This window comes from Rhinolophus sinicus, linkage group LG09, assembly GCF_036562045.2.
Source record: "Rhinolophus sinicus isolate RSC01 linkage group LG09, ASM3656204v1, whole genome shotgun sequence".
Classification (NCBI taxonomy): Eukaryota; Metazoa; Chordata; class Mammalia; order Chiroptera; family Rhinolophidae; genus Rhinolophus; species Rhinolophus sinicus.
This window is the reverse complement of record NC_133758.1, coordinates 91,062,917-91,082,374: the sequence shown is the minus strand read 5'-3', so window position 1 is coordinate 91,082,374 and position 19,458 is coordinate 91,062,917. Positions and strand designations below refer to the sequence as shown.

The 19,458-nt window shown below is 35.3% G+C and overlaps 1 protein-coding gene across 1 annotated transcript in view; it reads left to right on the top strand.

The window, feature by feature from the left end:
- The window catches only part of THSD7A (thrombospondin type 1 domain containing 7A), a 617,189-nt gene that overhangs the window by 565,318 nt on the left and 32,413 nt on the right, over positions 1-19,458 (top strand). The window contains exons 15-17 of the mRNA XM_019726870.2: positions 13,676-13,854; positions 16,100-16,105; positions 17,753-17,886. Of these exons, the coding sequence (XP_019582429.2) occupies positions 13,676-13,854; positions 16,100-16,105; positions 17,753-17,886 (319 nt within the window). The remainder of the gene's footprint in view (positions 1-13,675; positions 13,855-16,099; positions 16,106-17,752; positions 17,887-19,458) is intronic.

The following is a 19,458-nucleotide window of genomic DNA, read 5'->3' as shown; positions in this document are numbered from 1 at the left end:
GACCTTAAAAATGTGTTTTTCCTGGAATGTAGCATGTGAGTGTTTGCTCATATTTTAAATTGTTATGCATAGTGAATCACCAGGGTAATCATTTGTTTTTAACATAACCTGTAAGCTTCAGAATGACTCTCATATATTCTCACTTTTACCCTGATCTGTTAATGAATTGCATGAGCATTTCAGTAAGCCACGTAACAGTCCATCTTATTTTTAGGAAAAAAACTTCTAAAATATCCTGTGACTCTCACAAAAATGTTTGATCACTAAAAAAAACAGTAAAAGTACAAAAATAATTGAAATTGGCCAAAGGCAGTAGACTTCCTAACTTAGTATTGTTAATCAAAGCATGAAGAAAGCAGTATCTGGAAGAAAAGTACATATACCATGTTTCCCTGAAAATAAAACCTAGCTGGGCAATCAGCTCTAATGCATCTTTTGGAGCAAAAATTAATATAAGACCTGGTATTATATTTACTATATTATATTATATTATATTATATTATATTATATTATATTATATTATATTATATTATTTATACCCAGTCTTATATTATAGTAAAATAAGACCGGGTTTTATATTAATTTTTGCTCCAAAAGATGCATTAGAGCTGATTGCCCAGCTAGGTCTTATTTTCGGGGAAACATGGCAGGAAAAAGTTGGGCCCATGATGGCACTGAACTATGAGGATTGTGAAAGAACCTAAAATCCTTAACTAAGTGAACGGTTCCAGTTTAGTTTTTTATGTCTGTCCAGCATCATTCCTTTCTCATTAAATCTAATCTATGACATATGTCCAATGGAATGTTTTAGTGTTTACTAACATATTTACTCAGAGTAAGGTCTGAGAAAATTGAATCTCTATTGCCTGATTCCTTTGGAAATTATGACTTTTTTTTTTTAATATACAAGTATATATATATTCTGTCAGTTCTGATGGTGTCAGTGAAATGCAGTAACTTTGATACTCTATCCTAGGCACACTCTAAATTGCTGTCTCTGTGACCACGGCCTTGTCGCAGCCAAATCAGCTTTCCAGATGGATGGTAGAAATGGGGTTTAGAAGTGTTTTTCAAAAAAAGTCTCTTCGTACTTTTAGTTTAAATATAAAATCCATCCCCACATGTGTGCAGTGCAAACTCACTAATCCCCTGTTCAATCATGGCTGTAGGCCATTTCTATTTGGTTTGGTTTGTCCATCTGTGGATCATGTTATCAATTATTATACTGATAAAGCAATTTTACTTTCACTGATTTCATTATATTAGGCCATTTCCTATGTAGTCACCATTTTTTAATGTCTTCAACTTGAGGCACAATTCTTTTAGGTCTGGAATTCTCCATAGTAGTACACTCTATATTGAAAAGTGATATATCTATTCTTCAAAAATCAGAGCTTAAAGTATACCATGGGCACCACATAAATGTTCATTTTCCCCCATACATGTCATTATATATAATTTTTGCACAAATATTGATATATAAATACATTTTGGCATTTATCCTAAAACACATAATATAAATTATATATTTACTCTTGGTGTGAAATCTTGTATGGTGTTACTATAGCAACAGATTTTAAGTCACTCAAAAACCAAATCACATATTTTCTACTCATAGCTAGAATCCATTAAGATCTTGATTGGTTCACTAGAAATGTAGACATCAAAGGAAAAGACTGAAGATGCAGAAATTCAGCCCACATTACAGACCTGCTAAGCCAGAATCTGCATTTTGAAAAAATACCCAGGGGTTTCTATGACACATTTAAAGTTTCTTTCACTGGATCATGAGGATACTCACAGGGTTAGGTAGGAATCATGAGCATGAATCTTGGTGGGAAAGGTCTGTTGAGATCACCATCCAGAGAACCACAATCTGATGCTGTCTGGGCAAAACATTCGACACCTCCCATGTGATACTCACTTGATTACCTGTTGTGGGGAAGAGAACATTAGGAAATTCTATAAGTTTGAAATTTATAAGGATGGGTCTTCACAAGGTGAATGCCTGTTTAGGTATGATTTTGAAAACAGAATGAGTCTATAGGACCTTCTATGGAAGGATATTGGCAATTTAATGATTGTTTAGACAGAGAAATAAGAGAGAGCTCTGGTTTTACTTACTGCTCGATAGGTAAACAGAATACCCTATTTTATTAAAGGACTGTGCATTTGACTTTGTGTACTTTATACTCATGATCCAATGGATATAACATTATCAGGACTTTGGCATTTGGACATTATGGTGGTAGTCAGACAGCTGCAAAACATTTTTTTTTTTTATCACATTACCCCTTTTAGTTACTTCAGTTTGTCTTTTGACTGTAGTCATTTTGAATAGTTCAAAGTAGTTTGTGTAATAAGATTACTTTTCCTTTAACGTTAAATTTAAAGTCTAGTTATTTGTATTGACACAGCCATGTTTTCTCTCTTTGCCTACTCTGTTTATGAATGATATTACAAAGAACCTCTAGTCATTAATGAATGGGTTCAGTAATTGCTTTTGGAAACATCTGTGGGATTCAAAGTGTGCCCATTAAAGTTGGTATTTTGCAAAAACCCTGGCTGGCGGCTGGCACCCAAAGTTGCTCTGACAGGATTTGCTTCACAGTTGGTTTGCACTACAGCACTAATTATTAAAATAGAAATCTACACATTTTACAAGTGAAACTGTCAATAAAATAGTTTCACATTATAACTATAGCTTCCCCTTGTATGGTAACTTTTAAATATTGCTGCCTAATATCCTAGGTGATCTACATCCTTATTTCACCAGCCTCACACAGTTATGATGCAGATGATTTCAAAGCCAGTATCATGTGTAAATGACCATCCTTACCTGCTGCAAGGAACTGTAACTACTAGGTGCTGCCTTATCAGTCAGAGCCTAAAGTACATATGCCACAGGTGTGGGATTGTTTTTTATTAGAATTTATGGGACCAAAAAGGAACCATCATCCACACTTAGAAAAGGAATAAATACATCATGGGTATATTTGTGGTACAAGTGCCCAATTGAATTTTTAAAAAATGCATATAGTACTCAATTTACAAATAGATTTTAGTTCAGTAGCATGCACTTTTAAGACATTGTATGGAACTCAGATACAACTGATAAAAATAATTATGAATATGGAAAGATTTAATTATAGCCCACATGAGCACTTAACTATAATATTCCTGGAATGTATTACTTTCTGTAATGGGATTCTATAGAAGATTATGTAAGTTTAATATTAGAGGTTAATTAGGAACAAAATTGACTGAGAAATTGCTCCTTATCATAGTGGATGCTTGTATTTGAGGAAGAGCATGTTTAATTAAACTTGGCAGAAAGGGCAATAAATAGTCTCATAAACAAGCTGAAATGGGGTGCTGCTGTCTCTGAAAAGCTTTTTCAGTTGGTGGTATTCATTTATTGTCTATTGCATTTCAGAATTTAAATGACTTGATAGCACAGGTACAGCTAGTATATCTTTTGCCGTTATTCTTCACAATTGAGATCTTTTTTCCTACCAAATGTAAAAGAGAGGCAGGGGTTAAGGGACAGACTTTTCTTGAGGTAATAGTTGCAAGTTTAAAGAGCCAGGGAAAGAAGGAAAGGACTACTCTGGATAATTGTATACAAAAAGAAAGTGATTGCCTAGGGTTAAAGTTAAATAATGTATGGATACCAGCATTATTCTGGAATAGGCTCCCTGAAGGAGCCTGTGGAGTTGATGAGAGAGAGAGACTTCTCGTTGGAAAATTTCCTGCAGCTACCGTTCACGTCATGTGTGATGGAAAACCATCTGGTGTTAGCATTTAGTTCTGTGTATTCAATGTCCCAGAGACCTCAACTCATCTATGAATAATATAGTTTTCAGACTGGGCTCCACAGAGCCCCCCCAAGCCAGGCTGTCAAACACAGCCTCCAATATATCCCATACACTTACAGGGCTTTTCAACTTTTTAGGAAGAAAGTGTCCTGCTACTTAAAATAAATTTAACGGTTAAGAATAATTTATTATTTGCAACAATAAAAAAAGAAAAAAAAATTTGATCTTTGCTTTTATCAACAATTTCTGCTGTTATATTTTACTCCATATATTTCCCATGGATCTGTGGACCTTATTCCCCCTAATGCTGTAGGGAAGTGATTACACTAATTTCAATGAAATCATTAGAGTGGTAATCTTCCTGATATCTGTGGTAATTTTATTGATATAACCATAGAGTTATTTGTTACTTAGATGGTATTGCAAGGTTTCATAATTCACAGAGATGCTAAATGACCTATGTGAATCCACATATATATTCCTATTACGTTACTAAAGTCCTGCAAATCCAAAATAGTTTTAAAGCTCTATAGTCCATGAGTTGGATTTAGTTTCATTCCTAAAATGTAAGTCTTTTTCTACTTCAAAGCATCATCATAATGGTCGTGTAGTGAGCAAGGCTTACACACAGGAATTTTTTAAGAAATGCATGAAGAAGTCGTTATATATTAGACACAAACCGTATCTATGGACTCGATAAGTAACCTGAGAGCATGCCGACAACTGTGTGGGCATTTGAAATTTTAATTTTAAAGAAAAATATTTAGTTGTCTTTACTCTCCATTTTATCCCATTTCTTTATAGTTGCATTGAAGGTCAATTTGGCCCATACAGGACATTTTTAGTTAATTTGCATAAAAACAAAATTGATTCCTTTTAAGATCTTTTTAAATAGCCATTTAAAAAAAACCTTAAATTTATCCACCTAACAGTTTCCCCTCCCTTTGCCTTAAGTTTGACCTTTAAAGCTTTAAAACTTTAAAGTATCAAATACTTTAAAAAGAATGAAACTTTCTTAAGTTTGGGGGATTATGTTTTTAATTTGTATGCTTGCTTTTACTTTTTTTTCATATACGTAAATGGACATAAGAAAGCCTACTTTTAAAAAAAAAAACATTAAAACTCTGTACAGCTCAAAATATGGATCCAATTTGAATACATTATAATTACAACCTATGTGTATGATCTATTTCTCACATGTTCAGTGAGATGCTATAGAAAAAAGTCATTGAGTATAGAAATGCAGTATGTGAGTCATACTCCTAGCGATTCACAGTTCATAATTAGCAAAAGAAGTAAGCCCAGGGTAAAGAGACCTGTTTAACCCAGTTTAATGCAACAACTTTTTAACTTGACCACAGCATGCTTTCTCTAAAAGTAATGTTTAATACTTATTTACAATCCAACATATTAGAGTTTAAAGATCATCCTTTGGAAATACTTCTGTGGTAATATATGATTTTCACTGATTGAAAGAACAGAGCCTTGCATCGGATCAAGTTAAAAATAAATTACTCTCATAAGTTTCAAAGTTAATTTATTTCCCATTACTTCATAATCTGAACACTCCATCAAATATATTTATATTGCTGATAAAATTCTATTACCCAAGTGAGTTTTTTTTTAACTTATCTATGATTTTTAGTAGAGTATTAGTTAGAATTATAAGTGTTAAATTTGGGGAGAATGTCAGTAAATGACTTAATACATGTAATTATTCCCAAGGTTTTTATTTTGGATGAATAAGTAAACTATAGTACAGGTTCTAACATAAATAAGTTTATTTATTTCCTTTTTAAATAAAATGTATGTCTGAAAGTACAGTGCAGTTCCTGCACTAATTATCTGAAGTTAGGCCATACATCACAGGTTAAGGGCTCAGTCCTCTCCAAGACTGTTCTCACTTTACACATCAGCTGCAAGTTTGGGGGTCCACAGTTTAACCTTACTACTGCCAAGTTGGCTACAGATTTGGGGGTTCCCAATACCCTCTCTGGTGCAATAATTTACTGGAACGACTCAGAACTCAGGAAAGCACTTACAATTACAGTTTTATTATGTCAAAAAGATACAATCCGAACCAGCCAAAATAAAAGACTGAAAGGCAAGGTCTGGGAAGGTCCCAAACACAAGGCTTCCATGTTCTCTTCCCGTGGAACCAAGGAACATCACCCTCTCTGCACATCAATGTCTACAATCAGCCAGAAAACGCACCTGAGCTTTGATATCCAGAGCTGTTATTGGGGTTTCACCACGTAGATATGATTAATTGAATCACTGACTACATGGTTGAACTCAACTCCCCTCCTCAGAGGTTGGTCAGTTATCATGTGACTTAAAGCCCCAACCCTCTAAACATCTGGTTGGTGACCAGTCCACTCAACCAGACACCTTTACCATCAACTCATGTGTAGTCCAAGGCGACCACCCTGGATAACAGAGATGGTCCTATCACTCAAGAAATGTCAGGGCTTGGAGGCTGTCTCCCAGTCATCTGGGACGAAGACCAGCCAAATTCTTTATTATATTAATACAACAGAAAGCTTCAGAGCCTGCTATGAGCAATGTCCTTGATAATGAATGAACTTATACATAGATGTATCTAAATGAATCTGAATGTACCTAATCATTGGGTATATTCCCAGTAGTGGAATAACAACAGCTACAGAACCCCACAGTCATTAACACTGATGTTGAAATTTCCTGAGAAAAACCTTTAAATACTTAGTAGATATGAAGAGATATGCTTTCACATGTGTATAAAAAATAAATAAATAAAATTTAAATAGCATTGCATTGTAGTTATAGAAATTTACCTGAAAACTCCACTATGAAAACTTTAATTGCCCAATGTTCACTGATATATACACTGACTATATGAGTTTGGGTAGAACATTTGATTGTAGGAGTTTAGATATATACATAGTAGTTTGGTTTCCCTGGGTTATCAAGTTAAAAGTTCTTAATTGCAAAAGAATATTCTGTTCATTTCGGAATATTTTAATTTAAAAAATATATACATTTTCAAACCCAGGAGGACAACAGTAGATAAAGGTATAGCTAAATTTTCTCATTCCTGATTGCAGTCACATGCATATAATATACATTTAAGTAGGGGAGATTTTTGAGGTCACTTTGGAAATTAATCCAGATGTTTCACATTGAGTGCCAGAGTGGCTCATTCACACAGCTGTAAATCAGAACCAATATTTTCCATGTGTTTTCAAAATGAACTCTTTAATCTATCAACAGTTCCCCTTTCAGCAGCACAAAATAGTAATTGTGAAGGTTGTTGAAAGCTACTTTATCTGCACATTCATATTTCAAATGAATGAGGTGATTAGATATATCTCAAAGGCAATATGTCCTCCAGTTGCCACTTTAAGGCTGCCAGTGTTTTGTATTCACTTCAACCTGAAAGAGCAGTCAGAACAGATATAGGACACAAATCAGGAGTTAGATTTTTCCATGTGTCAAATTCAGTGTTGAGCTCTTAAAAGTTTTAACACCCTAATTGTGAAGTCATTTATTTTATTCCAGCACTCCTCAGAAGCCATAAATTGCTACAAGATGCCATCAGTTTATTTAGCTCAAAACACATCAAATGTTTCTGTCTTTCCATCACCCATGATTGTTTGGTGTTAATTGCCTTCAAAAATGATCTTAGCAGAGAATGCAGGGAAATGCTTATCTAGCAGTTCACTACTAGCATTAAGGATTTTAATTGTGCTAGATAAACATGACAGGCAATTATTGAATGTTGTTGCACAATTGGAAAATAAAAAATGGAATACTGAGCATTATACTATGCTGCAGTTTTGTCTTTATCTCAGTGCCTAATTTGTATCTTTTAACAATTTAATAGGTTGAGTTTTATTTGAGAGATGTTTTCTGTAATACGCTCTTGCAAGTTCAGACATAATGTGTTATATTTGTCTACTCAGTAATACAAAGGGAATAAGTCTGAAGTGATACATAGTAAATCTCACTACTGCCATAGTATTTCAGTAGATAAAATGGAAATAAAAAATTTTCATTTACCTGTTACTCCAAGAAGTAGAGTCATGAAAGATTATGTTTTCTACTTTCCACTATAGTTACTAAATAAAAAAAGTTGAGAGGTTTACTTTTGAAGTGGTTTTGAAGTTTAACATGGTGGAAAAATGCAATTCTGCTAGAAATATTTCAGTAATATCACCTTTAAAATACTAGTGTCCTTTTTCCAAAGCAATTGATGATGTTGGAAAATAATTGTGATTTAAAAATATTATTGGACTTTTACAAACATTAAACAGTTTGGTCACAGGCTGGCACTGATTTGGGAATAACTTTAGACATTTTTACAGTTTGATTTTATTTCTTAAACTATTACTAGACAACACAAAACTATTACATTAAAAAATTATTACTAGCCAAATCAGGAGTTACATTTTTAAGCATCTCATGCTGTTTTAGGTAAATTCATTAACTGGCTGTGCTGTAGGAAAAAGGGAATGGAATTTGAAATATATTTCAATTCAAAATAGTGATGTGGGCTTTTGTTTCCTCACCTCAAGCCATAATTAAAGTCAAGCTATCAGATGTAAGTAGACGAATACACCCCTCTTAAAGATTATGCTTTTCAAAATGTTCATAAATTATTCCTTCAATTCACTCCTGGACTTTCCTCTGGATCATTATCAATACTCCAAAAGCCTTCCTCAGTGTCAGAAGTATATTCAAAACTTAACATCTGCATCTTCTTCCTGTCTTCAGTGTTTTACAACTGACAAAACCCCAACTGGCGGCACACCTGCCTTCCTGGAGATTATCTGAGACTAATTACCACTTTGGAAAACTCATTTAGTGCATCCTGTTCATCAGACCAAATTTGTGATCCCATCGTTAAAAAAACTTTGTCTTTCATTCTTCATTATAATTAGGTGACATAATATGCATATATTCTCTGATGCATCAAATTCACTCCTAGGAATACTCCCAACAGCAGTGCGTGCATATGTTCACCAAAAGACATGTTCTACAACGTTCATAACTATTGTTAATCATAGATGCACATTGAAAAATACCCACTCGCCAACAATAGACTGAATGAATAAGCCGTAATGTATATTCACACAATAGAATACTATACATCAAGGAGAATGAACAGTCTCGAACAACATGCAACAATAGGGATGAATCTCACATCACAGTGTGGAGTGAAAGGAGGTTAGCACACGTGGGTATACACTCTGATTCTATTCACATAAACTTTTAAAAAGCAAAACTCTTCTGCATTGTGAGAAATCAGGATAATGGTTGCCCATGTGAGAAGGGGTAGTGATCAGAAGGGAACACAAAGGAGGGTTCTGGAGTGTTAGTTTTATGAGTTTTTTTAGTGAACTTGATATTTATGAAAGGTGCACTTTTGTGTATAGAGACTACAGTAAGTTTAAAACAGGTGATGTATACCTTTGACAAAAGTATCGGGGATAATGTATAGAAAGATAGTGTGGGGACAGAGCCCCAGAGAACAGTTTCCAGGCTCTTGGCCTCACGTGGAGGGGTGCTGGCTCAGGTAGTAAATGGCCATCAGCTGTGATTGGATGGCTGTCAGCTGTGGCTGATTGGCTGTCAGCTGTAACCATTGAGCCATTGGCCACTAATATAACTGCCGCGGCTATGGAGGAGAGTCGAGGGAAGTCAAGGAGAGTCGAGGAGAGTCGGTTGGTTGGCAGCAAAGCGGACAGCAGGTCGCACGTCGTGTGAACCCAGCCTCCAGTGAGACCATAGTGGTAAGACTCCCCTATCTATGGCTCCATGGGTGTTCCTTTTTGGCCTCACCACATCCTGTGTTCTTATGTGGGGAGTGGGAGCAGAGACCCCACAGGCCGCCCCGCACAACAGATAGGCTACAAATCTACTCCTCTTCCAGATTTTACTGGTTCCATCTGTGTCTTGTAAAAGTGTTTCCTAATTTCATTCCCACATACACAAATGAGTACAACTGGTGAATCTTGAATAAGCTCAATAAATTACATCCATCTCAGTATCTTGGTTGAAATTATGCTATAGTTACCATTGGAGGAAACTGGGAAAAGTGTAAAAGGGACCTCTCTCAATTATTTCTTGTAATTATATGTGAATCTACAATTATCTTGATAAGAAAAAAAAAAAAGGAAGTGCCAAATAAACACAAGAAAATATATTAATTTCCCAAATCAGACCCTACACTAAGTGAACTGTAGCTTAATGTCTGGGGTTGCTGTAAACATGTACTTTTAACAGGTATTCCAGGAAATTTATGATAAGCAACGTTAGGAAATACTTCATAGTAAATTAGCAAGTTTTTGTTTTTTTGTTTTGTGTTTTATTATTATTATTATTATTATTATTATTATTGGGGAAGGAGAACAGGACTTTATTGGGGAACAGTGTGTACTTCCGGGACTTTTTTTTTCCAAGTCAAGTTGTTGTCCTTTCAATTTTAGTTGTGGCGGGCGCAGCTCAGCTCCAGGTCCAGTTGCCATTGCTAGTTGCAGGGGGCGCAGCCCATCATCTCTTGTGGGAGTCGAACCGGCAACCCTGTGGTTGAGAGGATGTGCTCCAACCAACTGAGCCATCCGGGAGCTCAGTTGCAGCTCAGCTCAAGGTGCCGTGTTCAATCTTAGTTGCAGGGAGCTCTGCCCACCATCTATTGCAGGACTCAAGGAATCGAACTGGCAGCCTTGTGGTTGAGAACCCACTGGCCCATGTGGGAATCGAACCGGCAGCCTCCGGAGTTAGGAGCACAGAGCTCCAACCACCTGAGCCACCGGGCCAGCCCAGCAAGCTTTTTAAATCACTATCTCAATCCAGGGCACTTTGGGCATGAACTTATAGACTAAACTTGTCATATTGGTTTTTATGTGATCTTATTTCACTATAATAAAAGAAATCAATGTTTGTTCATTTTCTTTTAAATCTACCTAAAGTGAAAAGAATAAAATACTTAGGAATAAATTTAACAAAAGGCTTATACACTAAAAACTACAAAACATCACTAAAAAACATTAAAGAAGACCAAAATAAATGGAAAGAATATATATCTGTAAGTTTCAACTATAATTTTGAAGTGAACTATGTAATAGCCACCATTTATTTCAAGAAATGGAACATCATAACCAGTACCTCAAAATCTCCCCATGTGTCACTTGTAGACTTAACAGCATCTTTGGGCATTGTCCCTGATTCATTTATCTTTTCAGGAAATTTTTTCTTTTAGTTGAATTCCTTTATAATTTAGTCAGCTTGTCAAAAGGTATTTGTTAAGAATATCTTGTGTTCCAAGCATCCTTCTAGACTCTGAAGGAGTTATATCCTAGTAATGAAGATAAATAATGCATACATAAAGAAATAACACAAATCTAATACAAAATGAAAATAGAAAGTGATGGTAGCTTGAAGATGATCTGTTAAGAGTTGATATATATATATATTAATCGTGCCATAGGACTTAATTATCCATGTATCTGGATTGTTAAGATGGCAATACTCCCAAATTGATAAAGCTATTCAACACAATTCCTATCAAAATATTAGCTCTCATTTTTGGCAAAAACTGACAAGCTGATTCTAAAATTCATATATAAATACAAGGGACCCAAAAGAGCCAAAGTTATCTTGCAAAAGAAAAAAAAGAATATGAGGACTCACTGATTTTAAAACTTACTACAAAGTTACAGTAATCAATACAGTGTGGTAATGGCATAGAGATTGATGGAATGGCATTTAGAATCCAGGTATAAATCCTTACATTTATGGTCAATTGATTTTCAACAAGGGTGCCGAAACAATTCAATGTAGTAGAATAGTCTTTTCAACAAATGGGCCTGGGGTAACTTGATAATCATATACAAAAAATGAAATTAGACTGCCTAACTTTTTATCATTTACAAAAATTAACTCAAAATGAATTTATAACTAAATATTAACAGCCAAAACTATAAAACTCAGAAGAAAACATAGGTGTAAATAGTATGAGCTTGAATTAGATAATGGTTTCCCAGCTATGACATCAAAACACAAGCAACCAAAGAAAAAAGAGATAAATTGACTTTCATTAACATTTAAAATTTTATTCCTCAAAGGACATTAAAATTTTTTAAAAAGACATAACAAATGTAGAAATTAGAGCACTCCTACCTTGCTAATGATACTGTAAAATGAGGCAGTCATGTTGGAAAACTGTTTGGCACTTCTCAAAAAGTGAAATACAGAGTTACTAAATGACCCAGCAATTTCACGCCTAGTTATATGCCCAAGAGAACTGAACATTTTCACATGGAAACTTCTCACAGCAGCAGTATTCATAATATGCAAAATATGGAAACAACTAAAGTATTCATCAACTGATGAATGAATAAGCAAAATATGATATAGTTATACAACAGAATACTATTTAGTCATAAAAAGGAATGAAGTACTAACCCATGCTACAACATAAATCAACCCTGAAAACATTACACTAAGTGAAAGAAGCCAATCACAAAAGACCATGTAATGTTTGATTTCATTTTATGAAATGTACAGCATACGCAAATCCTTGGAGACATAAAAATGATTAGTGGTTGCCGGGGGATGGGGGGGAATGGGGGGGGGAAATGAGAAGTGACTGCTAATAGGTACAGGGTTTCTTTACGTGGTGATGAAAATGTTCTGAAATTAGATGGTGGCGACGGTTGCACAACTCAATGAATATATTAAATACCAAAATGTGAGCTGACTTTTATGGTATATGAATTATGGCTCAATAAAGTTCTTTAAATTCTACTTAGAAATCCTAGTATAAATTGTTTATATTATAATCATTTTCAAGATAGAATCCTTCATGTTGATGTAAAAGGGTAAGACAGAATGTGTTCTTGCATCCAGAACAACTACTCTCCACAAAGTGTTACGGAGGACAGCATTTTACTTTTGACCAGAGGAATTTTGTTTTTTCCACATAGTTGCCTGGAGAACAATAGTGATAAATTAATATGGTGAAACACCAAGTGGATGGGAAGGGACTGTTCAAGGAAAATGCTTCTGTTTCTCACAACTACTCTGTAGACTCTTAAGTTAATTGGCTGTGTGATTGGATGGAATGAGTACTGGACCAGAGGTCAGAAAACCTTTCCCCACATTTTGCTGGGTGACCTTGCACTTGTCAATTATCTCTCTGCATTTGTTTCCCTATCTGCCAGTAGCATCAATACTTGCCCGATACATTTATAAGATTTTCAAGTGAATCCAATGAATACAAGATATGAAGGCACTTTGAAATGGGCAACACTATAAAAATACGAGACATTATTTATTTAACATCCTTCGCTGTTCTTCTTCAGACTTCATTTTCAAAGAAGGAGAAACTTAAGGTGCTAAGTTAAATGATTCTTTTTGGAAATCCACTGAGAGTGTCTGGCTTTCTTCTTGAGGAAGAACGTTGCGTGGACTCAGAAACCTGAACTTGTGTTCCATTAACAGATAGGATTTTGTAGAAAACTGTTATAATTTTTTTAATGAATCTTTTGGCAGCATGAGAATGATATGGCAGCAGACAGGTTATTGTCAATTAAACACTAGCTGTCAGAAAGTCAGAAATGTTGAAATATGGTGCGCGTGAATTCTAAGCAGATCATATGGCAGCTGCTCGGCTGTTATTATAACAGAGTCACCGCGTGTATGTGTCATTTTCCCGCAGAATTTAATTTGATTCCTTAATGACAGAGACATCTCTGCATTTGCATGTTGCTGTCAAGTCAAACTTGGACCTTCTAAATGAGCTAGAATGGTGGGTGGTAGAGGGCGACTGACATGTGAAGGCGATGGCTCTCGACTCATTTTCCTCCACTTAGGTTACATTGAAGAGGCCTGCATCATCCCCTGCCCCTCCGACTGCAAGCTCAGTGAGTGGTCCAATTGGTCCCGCTGCAGTAAGTCCTGTGGGAGTGGTGTGAAGGTTCGATCTAAATGGCTGCGAGAAAAACCGTACAATGGAGGAAGGCCTTGCCCCAAACTGGACCATGTCAACCAGGTATTTTCTACCATTGGGATTATTAAAATACTGTGGTTTAGATTCACAATGATCTATTTTTTGTTCCAAAATAGACAAAAGCAAATAGTCCCTGAATAAGCATGTTATCTTTAGAATGCCTGAGTACATCCACATATGTTATTAAAATCCCAAATCAGACATATCATCTCTGTAGTCTCAAGAGAGTTAGTACCCTGCGTATTTTTCAAATGAATTTGCCTTCAGTGGAAATAAAAGGAAACCTACCTTTGAAATAATGGCAAGGTATTTGATATAAAATTTAATGTACATCGAACTTGTATGCTGAGAGCAAGATTATCTCATTCTTAGAATTCTCTAGACTCTCAGAAAAGGTATCTCAATGACTAGCTACTTCAGTTAAAAATCAGAGAAAGTATGTGGGTTTGGGTCTAAAATTAGGAAATATATACTGTATGTTCATTTAAATTTGTGATATAAAATATGTTAAAAAATTTAAAGATGGCCTCAAAGCCACTGTAAGTATGTTATTTATCAATTTAGTCATTGGACTTTTCAATCTTATTTGGAACTTTATTTGACTTTGAATGCACATTTCATTAGTTGCTCTTAATAGTTGTTACTCATGTTCTATTGGAAATATAAAGGAAAAGGCTAGTAGAAGGAATTGTGACTAAAAGTAATAGAAAATGCATCAGACAATTCTTATCATGCTTGGCTTACATGTGAATTAACAAAGAATTTCATATAGTATATGTAAATATTAAAATGCATATTTAAACTTATGTCACAATCAAATGAACCAAGTCATATGTACGAACCAACCTTAAATGTGTAGACATGTTTCATACATACATAGACTGTCTAATTTTAACCTCCAAACACACTGCTTACCACTACACAGACTTTCCTTCCTAAATTAACCTAAATTGTTCATAGCAATGAGAGTACACTGTCGAGAACTTTTGAATAAAGGGATTAGGATGAAGAAAGGGAAGAATTAAATTCCCTAGAAAGTACTCTGAATGAATCCTGATTTCCCCCTAGTGAAGTAGCTAAATTTGCCCTTAAATGCAACTGAAAGGGAGTAACACACTGCATTGCTGCCATCTATTGGTTTCTCTGTCCTAGTGAATATTTCCAAAAAAGAAAATTCACTTCCATCACCCTAATGAAACAGAATAACTGAAATGTAATGTTTATAATACAAAATAATATTTTCCTACAAGTTTTAAAATCCTTAATTTCCAATAGAGAATTCAAATTTTAACAAATTTTGATCCATAATTCTAATAAAGAGAAATTCTATACATATTTATACTTTAGTATATATGTGTATGTGTGCACAGCCAGTCAATTCTTAAATTAAAAGTAATTGTGTTTGCTTCAGCATTTTGTTTAATAATGAATTTGCAAAGGTTCAATACTTTGTGCCAAGTTGTCATGCTATGAAAAGTCTTTAATCTAAGCCATTTCTCTGTCACTCTCCAATGCTGATAGAATCTAATGCAGAGTCTGAGAAGTACATCTGGGTATGTGTTGTCAGCTTACTGGTGGTACATTGAGGCATTAACAACTGAAAAATCAAAGCTAAAACAAGAAATAATAGATTCTTGAATATTTGACCTTGAGCATAATTGTTCTACATTTAGAAAGAAACTTCTAGGGATTTATATATTAGTAAAATATTAGGAACATAAAGCATATGCAAAAATGTGTGTCAATATTGAAAATTGTAAATCACATACTTTTTACTACAATTACACATTCCTCAAAATGCCTGGTGGTACATTGACTCGAAAATTGTGTCTGAGGTTCCATTTTCCAATTGAGGAAACAAATCCTCATTTCCTAAGAAATATAGAAGAATGGATGAAGATTGGTAGATTGATCAATCAATCAATCCATACATAGGTAGTCCATTCACAATTTGAGCCACAAGACATGTGTAGTTATATATCAATTCCCCACGATAGGTATTTTGCGGTCTACTCAGCTTTCTGAGATGTCCTCATCCTGCCAATCTAATCCTTTCCTTGACTCTGCTGTTTGCATTACTCATTTGCGCATCTTAATTTTAGACAATAAGTTGTTTTTTGTCTCCCAAGACCAAAGAAAAATGTTCTAATCATTTACCAAAAAAATAGGATTTATATAGGTATAATAATATTTGAAACTTAGAACGTGTGTTATTAAAAATACTGACATTTTCCTTATTTTTGTTTCTCTCCCTTTTTTTCATTTCCGTTGAATGTGACCACTCCAGGCACAGGTAAGAACTCTTAAACCTCATGGCTTATAAGAGAGTGCTGCCTGTTTTCTGTTTTACTTCTGATTTCTGAGAAGTGTATTTTTTTTCCTACTGTTGTGTTATATCTTTTACAGGAAAAATAAAATACCATACTTTCCATAAAATGTGTGTTCTATAGCTGATCCCTTTTTATTTCCTAGCATGCTTCCTGTGTTTTCTCATTTTAGAATCAGGGCTTGAGGTGGGAAACTAGCTTTACTTCACCAGCCTTGAAAAAGCAGTGACACGTCCCCTGAATGATCTCATGCTTCTCAGAGGGAGAGTAAGCGCACAGGTGGCTGAAAGTGGGTGGCAGGAGTTTGTGCTGAACTGATCTGTACTCACTGCAATATAGGAGGTTAAAATGCTTGCCATCTAAGGATTTCCCCTTCAATTTTTCCCTTTCCCACAAGTTTTAAGGTAATGTTTTACCTAGTAGTATTTAGTCGTATTTTAATATAGCACCCAATGTGAATTTGATCACAGTAAGTATAGATTCTTTCACCAACAGTGCACATTTTTTACTTGGAAATAGATCTACTTTGTCACTTTATTTGGGTGAAGTCCACTAAAATTTGCACAAAGAATAACTTCAAAGGGCTATTTAAATCTATATTTTCTGGAATTAGTTATATAAGACATTCATATGCCTCTGTGTGAGAGTGAGTGTGTGTGTGTGTGTGTGTGTGTGTGTGTGTGTGTGTGTAGCATAAAAAATAGAGTCAGGTTATTATAGATTTTGAAATGATTGAAAAAAACATTTTCTATAATGGTTGAGTCAGCTCTGTTGCAGTGGATAGTGGTCCATTTATTTCCTTTATTTAGCCATTCTTCTCACTGAGAAAAGAGAATAATTGTTCATTGTTCTAAAAATCCTGAAACCAAACAAACCACCTCAAACTTGGGGCTGAAAATCTTTATGCATAAGGGAGCAGAGACAGTTTGCTTTGCTTCCTGTGGCCCTCACTGCTTCAGGCTGTAGCTATGTGATATGAAACCAATTGCAGACCTTGCTTCCAAGCCCTATATGATTGAGGGTTACTTTGAAGATATGTTCATGTTCTTTATCTTCTAGCTTAGTTTCATAAATGGAACACAAAAGATGCACGTGTTCATTGTAACACATACTTATTTAGAAAACCAGCCAAATTACATTTATTTGAAAACAGCTAGTTTGATACATTTCATTCATTCCTTCCTTCATTCGTTCATTCATTCATTCATTCATTCATTCAACAAATCTCTATTAAATGCCTGGCATATGAGAAACCAGGGGTAACTATTGAAGACACAGAAAACTGTAAATAAGACCAATGGCCCAGGAAATCACAGTACTGTGTGGGGAGGGTCAGTGCGGGGAAGTAACGTGTCAAATGTGGTCCAGCAGGTCAGATCCACAGCTGCAACGTAATAATGGAGGAACAGAATACAACACAGCTAGCTAGCCCTGCCTGTCAGTGCTAGAAGTCTCAACAAACATCTCTGTGATTCTATTTTAGAATAAGGAACAACAAGGGAGAGAAATAAAAATACGTAAAATAAGAATATAATGATTATTAAGCTGTAGTCTTCCCACTCACTCTCATCAGGTTCCTAAGATGAGATCATTGAGAATGGTGTGTGTTTCAGGTATATGAGGTCGTCCCTTGCCACAGTGACTGCCACCAGTACTTATGGGTCACAGAGCCATGGAGCGTCTGCAAGGTGACCTTCGTGAACATGCGGGATAACTGCGGAGAGGGCGTGCAAACCCGAAAAGTGAGGTGAGGCCAAGCCGAAGTGCCCAGAGAAGCAAAATCCACAACACCTCCCAGTTTCACACCTGCCAACATGAGCGTTCACTGCTCACCAGTCTCCTAAATACACTGTCTTCAGTTTTATTTTTAGGGACTTTGTGTTCATGGAACATTCTAAAGGGATCTGCTTCGAGCAGCAGTTTATCGTATTCGGCTTTCTGATTTAGGAAGCTTCGCTTCAAGGTGCTTTTCTTGCAGGGAAAGAGTCTCATATTGAATTCGAGCTGAACCAATGCCGATTTTCCAACCCCTATAACTTTTTCCTTCAACGCCAAATATATTTCTAACTGTATTTCAGTGATAATGTGTGATAAACTCTTGCTCCTTTATATCCAACTGACCAACTTTTGAATACTGTCACCTGCTCCAGGAAGCCGTCTCTAAAACCCCTGCTGGCTAGCGCTTCTCATTTCTTCTTCTGTGGCCTCACTGTCTGGGACAGTAGCCACTAGCCACGTGTGCCCACTCTCACTTTAAATGTAAGCTAACTAAAATGAAATAAGATAAAAAATGTGTTTCCTCAGTTAACAGGAACCACATTTCAAGTGCTCAGTAGCCACGGGGAGCGAGAGGTTATTCCATCAGACAGCATTTCCATCAACACAGAAACTTCTGTTGAGCAGCATTGTTCCATGGTACCCTATGTGCACGTCATTGTTTTGAAAAGCTCCCATTACATGTCTGTCGCTTTTATTAAACCCTGTACATTTCTCCAAACTGAGACCTTGTCACAGTCATAGAAATTCCCTGACACATAATACAAGTGTGATACTCATTAAATTTTCTCCACAGCATCTGCATACAATCCTTAAGAGTTCTAGAACCTAGGAAACAAGTGTATGAGGTTTTACTATCTCCACTTTGTAGATTCACAAGTACTAATTTACCTCTAGTAAAGTGACACAGTTTGCATTCAAACCTAAGTCTCTTGTCACTTCATGTTTTTATTAGTTTCACCTGAAGCTCAATAATATTGAATGTCAACTATAATTTAATATATAGGTATAAATATATATACATATATATTTATACATATATATACATATATATGTATATATAAATAGAGAGAGAGAGAGAGAGACGCTTTTTAATTATACCAGTTTCTTCTAACCATGCTGAGTGGCACAAAGTAAAGACAAATCTAAGAACATCCAGAACTTGACAGCTCATGTTTTGAAAAAGCTCATTCTCACCGCTGTCTTAACTTTTTATCAGTTTAAGATTCATATGTCTTAATCTGTTTCAATAGAAAAGTAGACCAAATTAACAATTTTTGTTATTCTAAGTCCTTGACATACTACGTATAACTTCGCTTCTAATAAATATATATATTTCTTTTTTCCAAAGCCATTGGAACTCTCAAGTTATTTTTCTGAGTAACGTAAAAAAAAGGTGGATGGGAGCAGGGGAGGTAATGAGTTGATAAGGAAACGGAAGGAAAAGGCAGAAATTCTGCTTTCTACACTTCTTCAAAATTTAAAATTTCTTCTTTAAATTTAAAAATATTTCTCTGATATTAAGTATTTGGGTACATTGGTT